We start from the raw sequence: 12612 nt of genomic DNA, 5'->3' as shown, positions 1-12612 counted from the left end.
TTTACTCTAAACTCTATTTTAGAGTAAAAAATAGAGTGGAGTTGGAGATGCTATTAGCGCTATTGTGCTCATAGATTCGATCCACTGTGGGAGAAATGTTTTCCGCCAAAATGGTATTTATCTTTTACTCTAAAAAATAAAGATTAGTATCAATAATATTTGATCATTTCCTGATTTATTTAGCATTGACCAAAAAAGGTATATATGTATTTTTGAATTCACATCTTAATTTTACACTTCCAGTAAAACAAAAATCAATAATAAATGTACTTAAGCAAGCAGCCACTACTTCATCCCACAAAGACAACAAGCGTTGTTGTTGCTTTGGTGTTAGCCTTAGTGAATAAACAGGCCCTTAGACAAAAGCCTTTTAACGGCCCAACTGATCACTTTCAAAGATAGGGCAACCATGAAAACCCTAAAGATTAAAAGCTGACTTTACCTCCAATCTGCTCGTCTTCTAAGAAGAAGCCGCAACCCTCTTTCTTCTTTCCTTCTCGCCTCCGTTTTCGCTTATCCGGTACGTCCCAAAATGCCTTCTCTTTCGTCTCCCTACTAAATCTTCATAATAGCTCACTCTCAGCGTAGATAAAATGGTGCAAATTTTTTAGCATTTCAGCTTTTTGTAGTTGATGTTTATTTAAAAAAAAAATGCTGTTGTTTAGCTCTATTAGACTATCAATACAAAACTTGCTCTAGTAGATGATTGATTACTATAGCATTTAGAAAACTAATCTCTTTATTTCATACTCTAGATCATTCGACTTTGGTTTGGTAACGTATTGTAATAAAATTGAATTTAGTATCTGGAAGCTTAAAATTCTTTGCTGTGATTATAGTAGCTTCATGTATCTGAAGCATTTACCTTTTTTTTGTTATGATTAAAGATCTGCGAAGATGTTCTCTGCTCAGAACAAGATCAAGAAGGACAAAAATGCTGCTACAACGGAGTGCGATGAGCTAGTTGCTCAGGCTCTGTTTGATTTGGAGAACACCAACCAGGAGTTGAAGAGTGACTTGAAAGATCTCTACATCAACCAAGCTGTGTATGTTCCTTCATTTTTATGTTTCTTCCTTAAGTTGCATTGAAAGGAATATAATTTTGATTTGTTTATTGTGCAGTAACATGGACATCGCTGGAAACCGCAAGGCTGTTGTGATCTACGTCCCATTCAGACTAAGGAAAGCTTTCCGCAAGATTCATCCCCGTCTCGTTAGAGAGCTTGAGAAGAAGTTTAGTGGAAAGGTATTAAACACTTTCTCTCCTTTTTTTCAAAAGGGAGTATATTGAAATGTTTCTTATTAAAACTCTGTGCCATTTTGTTTTGGCAGGATGTGATCTTTGTTGCCACAAGGAGGATCATGCGTCCACCCAAGAAGGGTGCTGCTGTCCAGAGGCCACGCAACAGGACTCTTACCTCTGTTCATGAGGCTATGCTCGAGGATGTTGCTTACCCTGCTGAGATTGTTGGTAAACGTACTCGTTACCGTCTTGATGGTTCCAAGATCATGAAGGTATTGTATCTTTTATGAGATGTAATTGTCATTCTTGTTTTGAGCTTAAGCGAATTGATTCTGGTTACAGGTCTACTTGGATACCAAGGAAAGGAACAACACAGAGTACAAGCTGGAGACTATGATTGGTGTGTACCGTAAACTTACTGGAAAGGATGTCACTTTTGAGTACCCTGTCGAAGCTTGAAAGGAAGATGCTGAAAGAATCACAAGGATACTGTTTTGTGTTATTTAGGATTATGAAGGAAACTCTCTTTTGATTCAGTTCCTTGTTCACAATCTTTCATATTCTATTTACAAAGACTAATCTCTGTGCTTTTCAATTTTGAAACCTTCTTTAAAATTCAGTTTCATTCTCAAGTACCATAAGTCATCAACCTTGCATACATTGAAAGGACGAAACAATAACATAACGTTTTACTCTTTTGATATGTTAAACTTAAATTCAGATAATATAGACTCCTATCTGCAGTTGCAAACAAAGCAATATACAATACTAATTTGTTGGTATTGTAATCATCTGTTTAACAACAAAATGAAAATGCTAAACCAATCTGTATCCCTCGTCTGTTAGTTTTATCATTTATACTTTGTGGAATTTATACTTCTGCACAAGATTAAACCTTGAGATTCCTTCACTGAACCCACTGAGGACAAGAGTCTTCACTGCTTCACTCCCTTGCTCGAGTGCTTCATCAATCTGTTTCCGTTCTGATGGACTGAACTTCTGAAGAAGAAAAGCTTTCATATCCATGTTTCCAGGTGGATGACCAATGCCTGACAACAATCAACAAAAAACACAGAAAGCTTTAGAAAGAAACGAAGGACACTCTAGGGTTTCAACCGAACCAAACCAAAACCGTACCTATGCTTAGTCGAGGAAAGTTTCTACGACCGTCCAAATTCCCCATTACACTCTTTACTCTGCAACAAGTACAAAACTAGCATCAGCTTCTAGACCAGAGAGAGACACTTAGATGTTCAGTTCAAGAGGCAGATACATACCCGTTGTGATAGCCTTGACCTCCTTTTGGTTGAAGTCTCAAAACCCCATTTGGTAAAGCCATCTCATCGTATATCTAAGAGGAATAAACCCACATTAAGCTTCATAACAAGAGACATTGTTCTGCTTTCTAAGGAAGCTAAAAGTCAGTAACGTTACCAGCAAAATGTGGCGCAATGGTACTTGATAATGTGCAGCTAAAGATCCAACCTTTAAACGAACACCACAACAGGTTCACGTATGAGAATTTGATCGTGCAGGTTATGATAAGAGTGTTGCGATGAATAAACAAATACAAACCGCTTCGCCGCTGAAGTTCATGTAAGTCTGAGGTTTAGCCAACAAGATAGGTACTTCTTCGATAGCACCTGTACTGATCAGAGATAGATATAACCAAGAAGTCATCATTGTCAAGAAGGTTTCAGTAGTTCAAGATGTTCTTCTTATTCCTTACGTAAGAGAGGCAACTGCCTTATATACAAGTGTGCCCTAAGCCCATTTACATTAACATATACAAGATACAATAGCCCAATACAGCCCCCAATACCCCCCCTCAAGATGGAGTGTGCAGATTACAAACACCCAGCTTGAGAAGAAATGCTTCAAATTCACGACGGCCAAGTGCTTTTGTCATGATATCAGCAAGTTGAGACTTTGTGGAAACATGTTTCGTTGCAATCCTTCCTCGTATGATCTCATCTCGTATAAAGTGACAGTCATTACCCACATGCTTAGTCCGAGCATGATACACCGGATTAGCAGCCAAGTTAATAGCCGACAAGCTATCTGAGTACAGAAGTGTAGGTTCTGTACATGGGATCCCCATCGCTGGCAGAAGTTCCCGAAACCAAAGAATTTCACTCACCGTATCAGCCATTGCCCTGTATTCAGCCTCCGCCGACGATCGAGAAACCACATCATGTTTCTTTGTCTTCCAAGACACCGGCGAACCTCCTAACTGAATAAACCACCCGGTCAGTGATCTGTGAGTGATTGGACAGCCTCCCCAGTCCGAATCGCACCACCCTATCAGCTTCAGTTCGGTATCTGCCCGTAAAAGAATACCTTGGCCAGGACTGTTCTTGAGATACCGCACAACTCGCAATGCCGCAGTCCAATGTTCTTCCTGTGGATCATTCATGAATTGAGACAAGATATGTATGGCGTATGATAACTCTGGTCTTGTTACCCCAAGATAAATGAGTCGACCTATTAGTCGACGATACCTAGAAGGATCCGAGATTGCATTGTCTTTGACTCGAGCGAGTTTATGATTTTGCTCTAGAGGGAAAGCGACTGGTTTGACCCCAAGTAACCCAGTCTCAGCAATGATATCAACCGCATACTTCCGTTGGCACAAGTAGATACCCATAGGACTTCGAGCTACCTCGATGCCCAGAAAATACTTTAAGATACCCAAGTCTTTCATGTGAAACTGCTTGCTCAAATACTGTTTAAACTTCGAGATAACAGTGACGTTGTTGCCCGCAACAATAAGATCATCAACATACACTAAGACATGTAACCGAACGCCAGCAGCAGTGTAAACGAAGAGGGAGTAGTCAGACCGATTCTGCTCAAACCCATAATCCTTCAACGCAGTTCCAAGTTTAGCGAACCAGCATCTAGGAGCTTGTTTTAAACCGTACAATGACTTGCGTAAGCGACATACTTTTGTTTTGTCATTCGTACGAAAACCCGGAGGAAACTGCATATAAACTTCTTCTTCAAGATCTCCATGAAGAAAAGCGTTATGAACATCCATTTGGTGAACTTCCCAATTTAAAGAAGCTGCCTGCTGTAGGAAAGTTCGTACTGTAACCATCTTCGCAACTGGAGCGAAAGTCTCGTTATAATCAATACCTTCTGTTTGATTATTTCCAAGAACCACCAACCGAGCCTTGTATCTCTCAATCGTACCATCAGCTCGAAATTTTATTTTAAATACCCATTTGCAGCCAAGTGCTTTCTTCCCAGGAGGAAGTGCTTCAACTGTCCAAGTACCCTGATCCTCAAGCGAGTCAATCTCGTGTGTAACTGCAAAGCGCCACTTTTCATCCAATATTGCTTCTGCGTAGCTCCGAGGTTCAACCGCAGACATAATAATACCCAGAAAAGCTTGATAATTCTCTGAAAACTGCTCACTAGAGAGATAGTTATCCAAAGGATATGGTGTAGTCGAGGGTTGTGGATCGTGTATCAGATTTGTAACATAATCAGCAAGTCGAGTAGGCTGTTTCTTTTGTCTCATACCACGACCAAGAAGCTCTGGTTCAGGTAGAGAAATGACTTCAGCTGGAGAAGTAACTGAAGGTTCTGCCGCATGGTCGGTGATGACTGTTGTTTCTTGCCTTCTATCTGTCGATATTGTTTCTGCATCAACAACAGACGATAGTATTGGCTGAGAGGATACTTCAAGATTATCAGCCGAATCAGATACATTAACACCTGACGAAGTAGAAGCGTCGAGATTAATCGGCGATGCGACTTCAGTAAGCGTATGCTCTGGCTCGAATGAGTCAACTGGAGTTATCTGCTCGAGCGGCTCCGCAGGTGTAACAGAGATAGGCAGAGATGAAAATCCAAATTCTGTCTCAAGAAAAACAACATCTCGCGAGACTGTTACACGTCCAGTTTCGATGTTGTAGACACGCCAGCCCTTCTTGGCGAATGGATATCCAATAAAGATCGACTTGTTGCCGCGATTTTCAAATTTATCTCCACCATGCTTTTGGTTATGTACGTAACAGACGCAGCCAAACACTCGAAGATGATCCAAAGGTGGCGGTCTGTTGTATATCACCTCGAAAGGTGTTTTCCCTTGCAGCAGTGGTGTTGGTGTACGATTTATGAGATAACCAGCAGTGAGTGCACAAAAACCCCAAAATTCCGTTGGGAGATTAGCCTGGAAACGAAGAGCACGTGCAGTGTTCAGAATGTGTCTATGTTTCCGTTCAACTCGACCGTTTTGCTGAGGAGTTCCCACACAGCTTGTCTCGTGTACGATACCCTTCTCAGCGAAAAAATCTGAGAGACAAATAAATTCTGATCCATTATCAGACCTGACTGTTTTCACTTGACTCGAGAACTGCCGTTGAACAAGAGCAACAAAATTTCTGAGATGTTTTGGTGCTTCAGTTTTTGATGGTAAAAGATATATCCACACTGCTCGTGAGTAGTCATCGAGAATAGTGAGAAAATATCGAGATCCGCAGATAGCAGTGGTTCTATATGGACCCCAAAGATCACAGTGAATCAATTCAAATGCAAAACTCGTCTTATTGATACTCAAAGGAAACACATCTCTTGTTTGTTTTGCGCGAATACAAATCTCGCACTTCTTTGAATCAAAAGTACTAAAATCAGAAAACTGAAACAACTTCAAAGCTTTAGAAGAGGGATGTCCAAGACGAGTATGCCACACATCAGGCGAGAGTGAACTCGATCTCTGCATTGCTGCCGCCATTTCCATTCCTCTGAAAAAATACAGCCCATTCTCCTGCTCACCCACACCAATCAGCATCCTCGAAATGCGGTCCTGAAGAATACAAAGTCTATCAGTAACCTGAGCAACACAACCTCTGTTCCGAGTCAACTGAGAAACAGAAATTAGATGACAGTGCAATCCATCTACAAAGAAAACTTGTTCCAGACTTAGCGCAGGACCCAATCGGACACGCCCTTGCTTAGTCGAAGTGGTAAATCGACCATCAGGGAGTTTTATAAGAACCGGAGCCATATCACCAATATCAGCCAAGAAATCACAAGTTCCAGTCATATGATTAGTTGCACCTGAGTCAATAATCCAAGATTCAACAGAAGTTTTACCTGATCGAGGCTCTGTAGATGGTGCTTTTCTTTCGTTAAGCATATGAACCAATGTTTTCCACTGATCATCACTAAGCCCAGTAAGCCCCACTCGATCAGCAGAGGTGAGAGGCGAGGATGAGACGTTGGTGGCTACTGCTACATGATTCGCTGCAGCAGACCCACGACCGGTTCCAGCAGACCCACGACCAGCCGCTTGCGAAGTCGAGCCACGACCAGCACCATTATTTCCACGAGAAGCTCCAGTTCTGTTCTTTTGTTTCTCGACTTCATACCATTCCGGGTATCCTATCAACCTGAAACAATTCTCCGAAGTATGCCCCTTTTTACCGCAGTTGGAGCATGTTTTGTTTTCATATGGTCCTCTGGTGTCAGTAGAGGAACGAGAAGGCCGAGGGTTTGTCTGAACTGCGAAGCTCGCCACATCTGTTCGCTCCTCATTCAGACGACCCACAAGCTTTGATTCCTCATCTTGAATCAGCGTGTTGTACGCTTCTTCAAGCGTAGGTAGAGGCACTCGTGACAACAGAGATGATTTAACTCCTCCGTACAAGGTTTCATCAAGACCCATGAGGAACTGATGCAGTTTGTCTTCCTCACGCTCTTTTCTAACTTCTTCCATGGTCTTGGCTTTCTGGTAGTCAGCCAAGCTCCTCCACAGTTGAGAAAGCTTTCCGTAGTATGCTTCTATAGCTACTCCTTTTTGGCGACAATTCGCCAACTCTGTTTTGAGTCGTTGCACTCGTTGCCCATTCTTGACCCCAAAACGTTTCTGAATGTGTGTCCAGAGTTCATGGGAGTCGTCGATGTGAGCCATAGAAGCTGCGATGTTCTCATCAATCGTCAACTTCATCCAAGAGACTACAAGAGCATTATTGGCAATCCAATCCTCATAGTCCACTGATTCTTCATCCGGTAGCGGGATAGTTCCATCCGCAAAACCAAACTTCTTTCTCGCCTTCAAAGCTAGTCGCAGGTTGGTGGACCACTCGTCGTAGTTAGGTCCTCGCAACGACGGCTTAGAGATGAGAGTTCCTGGGTTATCACCCGCAGTTAGGTCATAGGGTGAAATCGTTCGTCTACGAGTCGGCATAGTAGAGGTAGTAAGGGCCGAGCTTGTATCCATTTTCTCAAACCAAAAACGTCAAACAACACAACTCGCAGCGGATCGAGTAGTGCCAGAATCGATGAGCCAAATCTTGTAGTTTAGATTTGAGGCTCTGATACCATGTCAAGAAGGTTTCAGTAGTTCAAGATGTTCTTCTTATTCCTTACGTAAGAGAGGCAACTGCCTTATATACAAGTGTGCCCTAAGCCCATTTACATTAACATATACAAGATACAATAGCCCAATACAGCCCCCAATAATCATCAGCTTTTCTCATGATTCAAACCCAAAGCAAGAGAAGTAAATACCTATTCCGATTAGAGCTTTGGACTGTATTGTGTTCATCAAAACCCCTTCTTTTCTAGCCAACTTATCAATCATCTCGAAACCAACCTGATAACAACACACAAAACTTGTATCATTGCAGAGATCTAAATCAATCTAACTTAGAAAAATGATTTTTTTTTAATTACATTGTGTCTTGTTCCTTGATACTTGTTCCCTGGATTACCCAATCCTACGATAAGCCACGGAGTGTACTCTACTTTGAACCTATCACTCTCGCTAGAAGTAGATGAACAAACCCGAAACCTCTGTTTCCGACAAACGGGCTTGTAGACATGAAGATGGTAAATGCAACTTGGTGTATACGCCGAGCAGAACATGGAGCTGTTAGAGTTAACCTATGCTGCAAAAATCATGAAAAATTTAACCTTTAAGTGAGCAAAATGTATTGTCTTGGTTTATTAAACTTTCAGAAACACTACATTCGTTTTGAAATATTATCGAACATATTACAAAGAAGATATAACATGTTTTCCGAAATTCGAAATCATAAAACAACCGAGAATCATATATAAAGTAAGTGTAATCGAAAAGAAGAATCAGAGATTAAGGGTTGCTTAAGATTAGTTAATAGTTTCTCAGTGTAAGAAGACAACAGTTGCTAACCTCTTATTCTTCTGGAGTTTTCGAATCTTTCAGGCTTACGAAAATAAAAAGAAATGAATGAGATTTTTCCTTGGTATGAGATAAAAGAAAGATGAACTGCTTGAGAGACCGGTGAGAGACGAAGATGTTAGAAATGGTCGGATTATAAGTTAATGGGCCTTCTAATCGTAGCCCACACCAATATGATAAATGATTGGGCCTTCTAATCGTAGCCCACACTAATATGATAAAAGGCTTTTTATAAGGTCTTCTCTGCACGGCACGTGAGTTAGTAGTCTTCTCTTATCAGGTGCGGCCAACGTCATCCAAAATCTAATCCAGACCAGAAAATCCACCCTTGCCAAATAGTCTAACTGCGTCATTTTTTACTTTTCTCTTCTTTTTTAAAAAAAAATTATTCTCCCTCTCTTTTTGTTCTGTAGCGTTTTACATTTTTTTCAACCTTATATATTCTGCTAAATAATATACATTTTTGCACCAATCAATTCATTCTTGGTTGAATTACATGCAGCCGACTGTGTCCCAGATGGCAATGAACCTCTGGTCAAAGATGAAGTTATCAGTCGAGGATCGTGAAAATAAATTTCTGATTTACAAAAAATTTGTAAAACAAAATGCTATTTACAGTTTTTATTTACATTTCAGAATTTTCGTTCCAGTTAAAATATATAAAGATGCATCATCACATGTTTGATGTATCTTCTGTTTCATGTAATGAGTTACACTGATCAATAAATTTAAGATGTTAAAAGAAAAAAAAGATGCATCATCACATTCAGTAGATAATGAAGATAAATATAAATTATTACATAAAATTCCAAACTATAATTTCCAACTATTTTAATATATGGAAATGAAATGTTTCTGAAAACGACAATAAGCTATGAAGTGAGGTTCTGTATCGGCATCAAAAATATCTGATAAAGCTCGCTCTCAGAGTATCATCTCAATCTCTCCGCGGAGTCTCCCAAGTTTCTCTGGTAGCTTCCTACTCGAATTTCGCTTTAGTCTCTCTCTCCCTATGCTGTTCGTTCGTTTTTTTTTTCAAATCTGAAGTTGAAAACTCGATTTTGGTTAACCAGTCGCGATCGAGAGAGAGAGAGCGTTTAGTCTCGATCGTCATCAATGTAACAATTTCGTTTGATTTAATGCGATCCTCTCTCGATGTGTTTGACTTATCTTTCTTTTCGTCGCAGGTTATAAAAGCTAAGATTTAAAAAAAAATGCAATCGTCAACGTACGCAGCTGTTAAAGGAAACGCCGCGTTTGCGTTTCAGAGACGTAGCTTCTCTAACCTCGTCAGCAGATCGGCGACTACTACCGGAATTCGCTTCTCCACCGGCTCTTACTTCGCACAACTCCACTCTTCCGCCTCGAAAGCCATGGGAGCGAAGCTTGCTCGCGCTGAGAACGGGATTCACAGTCTCTCCTCGGTCAAAGCTCGATCGGTTAGAGCACAAGCCTCCTCTGGTTCGTCATAGTTTGATTGCTTAGCAACTTGTTAGTAGATTATATAGATGTTTGTTGGTTGACTTTGGAGTTGATTGAACTGTAGGTGGTGGTGACGAAGAAGAAGCAATACCTCTGAGATCTGAAGGAAAAAGCTCAGGGACGGTTTTACCCTTCGTTGGTGTTGCTTGTCTTGGTGCTATCTTGTTTGGTTATCATCTCGGGTATGTATGATATATGAGTAACTAACATTTGAGTCTATGAATCTTTTTACTGATAGAATCACATCCATTGGATTTGAATCAGGGTTGTTAACGGTGCTCTTGAGTACCTTGCTAAGGATCTTGGTATCGCTGATAATGCTGTTTTGCAAGGCAAGTCTTGAAATATAAACATTGAGAGTAATCATCTGTGTGTATCATCATGCTACTTCAACTGGAAAATTTTGACATCATTTTGATTCGTGTTACCATTGGTAGCCTAGCTTCTAATTGGTATGCTCTCTGTGGTTGCTTCTGAGCAGGGTGGATTGTTAGCGCGTTGCTTGCTGGTGCAACGGTCGGTTCTTTCACCGGAGGTGCATTAGCTGACAAATTCGGACGGACAAGAACGTTTCAATTGGATGCTATCCCGCTTGCTATTGGAGCTTTCTTATGGTAACTTTTTCAAGTACTAAGTCATGGGAAGTTTATAAAGTGATTATTTTTAACGCATTTTCTCTCTTTTGTTTGTTACGTAGTGCAACAGCTCAGAGTGTGCAGACTATGATTGTGGGACGTCTGCTCGCAGGGGTTGGAATCGGAATCTCATCAGCCATTGTACCACTTTACATATCCGAGGTTGTTTTTAACTCTTGAGTTTTCTAATTTTTTTAAGTTTGTGATGTTAGTCATTTCTTATATATGTTATGGTGCTGAAGCGTGTGATGATGTGCATCAGATATCACCAACTGAAATTCGCGGTGCACTCGGATCTGTGAACCAGTTGTTCATATGTATTGGAATACTCGCAGCCTTGATAGCTGGATTACCCCTTGCAGCAAACCCTCTATGGTATGTCAATCCTTTTTTATTCATCCGAACAATATATTGGGTTTCATACTGTGTTTATAACTTTGATCTCATGATTTTGTAGGTGGAGGACGATGTTTGGTGTTGCAGTTATCCCTTCCGTTCTATTAGCCATAGGAATGGGGTTTTCTCCAGAAAGCCCAAGGTGGCTCGTTCAGGTACTTTCCAGGAACGCAACTCACACACTTAACTGAAATCATATTTTGACTAATCAGGGAAATCAATTTTGCAGCAAGGAAAACTTACTCAAGCGGAAAAGGCTATCAAAACTCTGTATGGTAAAGAAAAAGTGGTTGAACTAGTGCGTGACTTATCAAACTCTGGCCAAGGTACTTCTGAGCCAGAGGCAGGATGGTTTGATCTATTCAGCAGCCGCTACTGGAAAGGTATTGCAAGACTTGCTAGAGATTCATTGTTTTTCTTATTTTAAAAGGAAACAGATTAAGAAGTTTCTCATTGGATTGGTCTTTTATTTACGTAGTTTCTTTCAACTTCTTGTTTTTGTAGTTGTAAGCGTTGGTGCGGCGCTCTTCTTGTTTCAGCAGTTAGCTGGGATAAATGCAGTTGTGTACTACTCTACATCTGTGTTCCGCAGCGCCGGAATCCAATCTGATGTTGCAGCCAGTGCTCTTGTTGGAGCATCAAACGTGTTTGGTTTGTTTTCTCTTCTCTGTTCCCACTGAGTTCCATCGAACAAATGACCTGATAAGAATCATGTATCAGGAACTGCTGTTGCTTCGTCTTTGATGGACAAAATGGGAAGGAAAAGTCTTCTACTTACTAGCTTTGGTGGAATGGTACAAATCTCAACCTGCATTGTCATTTTTGTGCCTAATGGGGGCTAACTTAAACTTTTTGGTTTCTGTATGGGGAAGGCGTTGTCTATGCTGTTGCTCTCGTTGTCCTTCACATGGAAGGCTCTTGCTGCATATTCTGGCACTCTTGCTGTTGTTGGAACTGTTCTGTAAGTCAATCAATCTCTTATGTGTTCGACACTCTTAAGAGCCTCTCTGTTTCAGACTTGACCGAGTCTTATGCTCGTTTGTTTAACCAGATATGTCCTGTCATTTTCGCTTGGTGCTGGCCCAGTACCGGCTCTTTTGCTTCCAGAGATATTCGCATCCAGGATCAGAGCAAAAGCCGTCGCTCTTTCTCTCGGCATGCACTGGGTATATATATAATATAATTCTATGGTTCAGAACAGAGTTCCTTCTCTGTTTCTAATTTTTTTTCTCTTGTTTCCCAACAGATCTCAAACTTTGTGATTGGACTCTACTTCTTGAGCGTTGTGACTAAATTCGGAATCAGCAGTGTCTACTTGGGATTCGCAGGAGTGTGTGTCCTTGCCGTCATGTACATTGCAGGAAACGTGGTGGAGACTAAAGGACGGTCACTCGAGGAAATAGAGCTTGCTCTTACCTCCGGAGCTTAAAATTAAAAAAAATGAAATCAATACCACTTTGTTTCATCATTGATCTTGTTAGTTAGCTATCTCTCTTTCGGTCTACTCTTGTTGCTCTTTAATAACTTGTACAATGGACTAAGTAATCAATCAAATAACGAGAAATCGATTCATCACTACATGTTGGCTTTCCTTTCCCACCATATAATTCTCTTTCCAAGCTAATAGTTTTAACGATTGATTAACATATTGAACTGATCGTGCCGAAAATAAATGGTCTAAACAA

At 40.7% G+C, this 12612-nt stretch overlaps 3 protein-coding genes across 4 annotated transcripts; 2 read left to right on the top strand and 1 right to left on the bottom strand.

Annotated features, from left to right (window-relative positions):
- The first annotated feature begins 293 nt into the window (after positions 1–293).
- Positions 294–1878, top strand: LOC103846353 (40S ribosomal protein S7-3). The gene is made up of 5 exons (XM_009123263.3): positions 294–520; positions 888–1046; positions 1123–1246; positions 1333–1515; positions 1586–1878. Exons 2-5 carry the CDS (start codon positions 898–900, stop codon positions 1700–1702), a joined length of 573 nt encoding a protein of 190 aa, XP_009121511.1. The 5' UTR covers positions 294–520; positions 888–897; the 3' UTR covers positions 1703–1878.
- A 104-nt stretch (positions 1879–1982) lies between these two features.
- LOC103846354 (chloroplastic group IIB intron splicing facilitator CRS2-B, chloroplastic) lies at positions 1983–8877 on the bottom strand. The gene is made up of 8 exons (XM_009123264.3): positions 8406–8877; positions 7928–8142; positions 7763–7847; positions 2819–2886; positions 2678–2728; positions 2521–2594; positions 2381–2439; positions 1983–2292 (listed from the first exon to the last, which is right to left on the bottom strand). Exons 2-8 carry the CDS (start codon positions 8117–8119, stop codon positions 2099–2101), a joined length of 723 nt encoding a protein of 240 aa, XP_009121512.1. The 5' UTR covers positions 8120–8142; positions 8406–8877; the 3' UTR covers positions 1983–2098.
- Positions 8878–9222: 345 nt separating this feature from the next.
- LOC103846351 (plastidic glucose transporter 4) lies at positions 9223–12505 on the top strand. 2 transcript variants are annotated; one of them, XM_009123261.3, is made up of 14 exons: positions 9223–9385; positions 9602–9875; positions 9961–10078; positions 10161–10228; positions 10378–10510; positions 10594–10693; positions 10794–10906; positions 10989–11082; positions 11157–11310; positions 11432–11578; positions 11648–11721; positions 11800–11888; positions 11979–12093; positions 12174–12505. In XM_009123261.3, exons 2-14 carry the CDS (start codon positions 9629–9631, stop codon positions 12354–12356), a joined length of 1635 nt encoding a protein of 544 aa, XP_009121509.2. In that variant the 5' UTR covers positions 9223–9385; positions 9602–9628; the 3' UTR covers positions 12357–12505. The 2 variants fall into 2 exon arrangements, with proteins under 2 accessions (XP_009121509.2, XP_009121510.2); XM_009123262.3 differs by lacking the exon at positions 9223–9385 and adding an exon at positions 9488–9532.
- Positions 12506–12612: the final 107 nt, after the last annotated feature.

The sequence above is a fragment of the Brassica rapa genome, chromosome A10 (assembly GCF_000309985.2).
Source record: "Brassica rapa cultivar Chiifu-401-42 chromosome A10, CAAS_Brap_v3.01, whole genome shotgun sequence".
NCBI lineage: Eukaryota > Viridiplantae > Streptophyta > Magnoliopsida > Brassicales > Brassicaceae > Brassica > Brassica rapa.
The sequence above is the reverse complement of the archived record's forward strand: the minus strand, read 5'-3'. Positions and strand labels throughout refer to the sequence as shown.

Excerpts from the sequence above, each read along its gene's own strand:
- LOC103846354 (XM_009123264.3), bottom strand. The coding sequence starts at position 8,119 with ATGTTCTGCTCGGCGTATACACCAAGTTGCATTTACCATCTTCATGTC. Across the intron at positions 2,729-2,818 it reads TGAACTTCAGCGGCGAAGCG|GTTGGATCTTTAGCTGCACA; the intron begins GTTTGTATTTGT and ends GTTCGTTTAAAG. Across the intron at positions 2,595-2,677 it reads CATTGCGCCACATTTTGCTG|ATATACGATGAGATGGCTTT; the intron begins GTAACGTTACTG and ends TATTCCTCTTAG.
- LOC103846353 (XM_009123263.3), top strand. The coding sequence starts at position 898 with ATGTTCTCTGCTCAGAACAAGATCAAGAAGGACAAAAATGCTGCTACA. Across the intron at positions 1,047-1,122 it reads CTCTACATCAACCAAGCTGT|TAACATGGACATCGCTGGAA; the intron begins GTATGTTCCTTC and ends TTTATTGTGCAG. Across the intron at positions 1,247-1,332 it reads AGAAGAAGTTTAGTGGAAAG|GATGTGATCTTTGTTGCCAC; the intron begins GTATTAAACACT and ends TTGTTTTGGCAG.
- LOC103846351 (XM_009123261.3), top strand. The coding sequence starts at position 9,629 with ATGCAATCGTCAACGTACGCAGCTGTTAAAGGAAACGCCGCGTTTGCG. Across the intron at positions 11,083-11,156 it reads GCCCAAGGTGGCTCGTTCAG|CAAGGAAAACTTACTCAAGC; the intron begins GTACTTTCCAGG and ends TCAATTTTGCAG. Across the intron at positions 12,094-12,173 it reads TTTCTCTCGGCATGCACTGG|ATCTCAAACTTTGTGATTGG; the intron begins GTATATATATAA and ends GTTTCCCAACAG.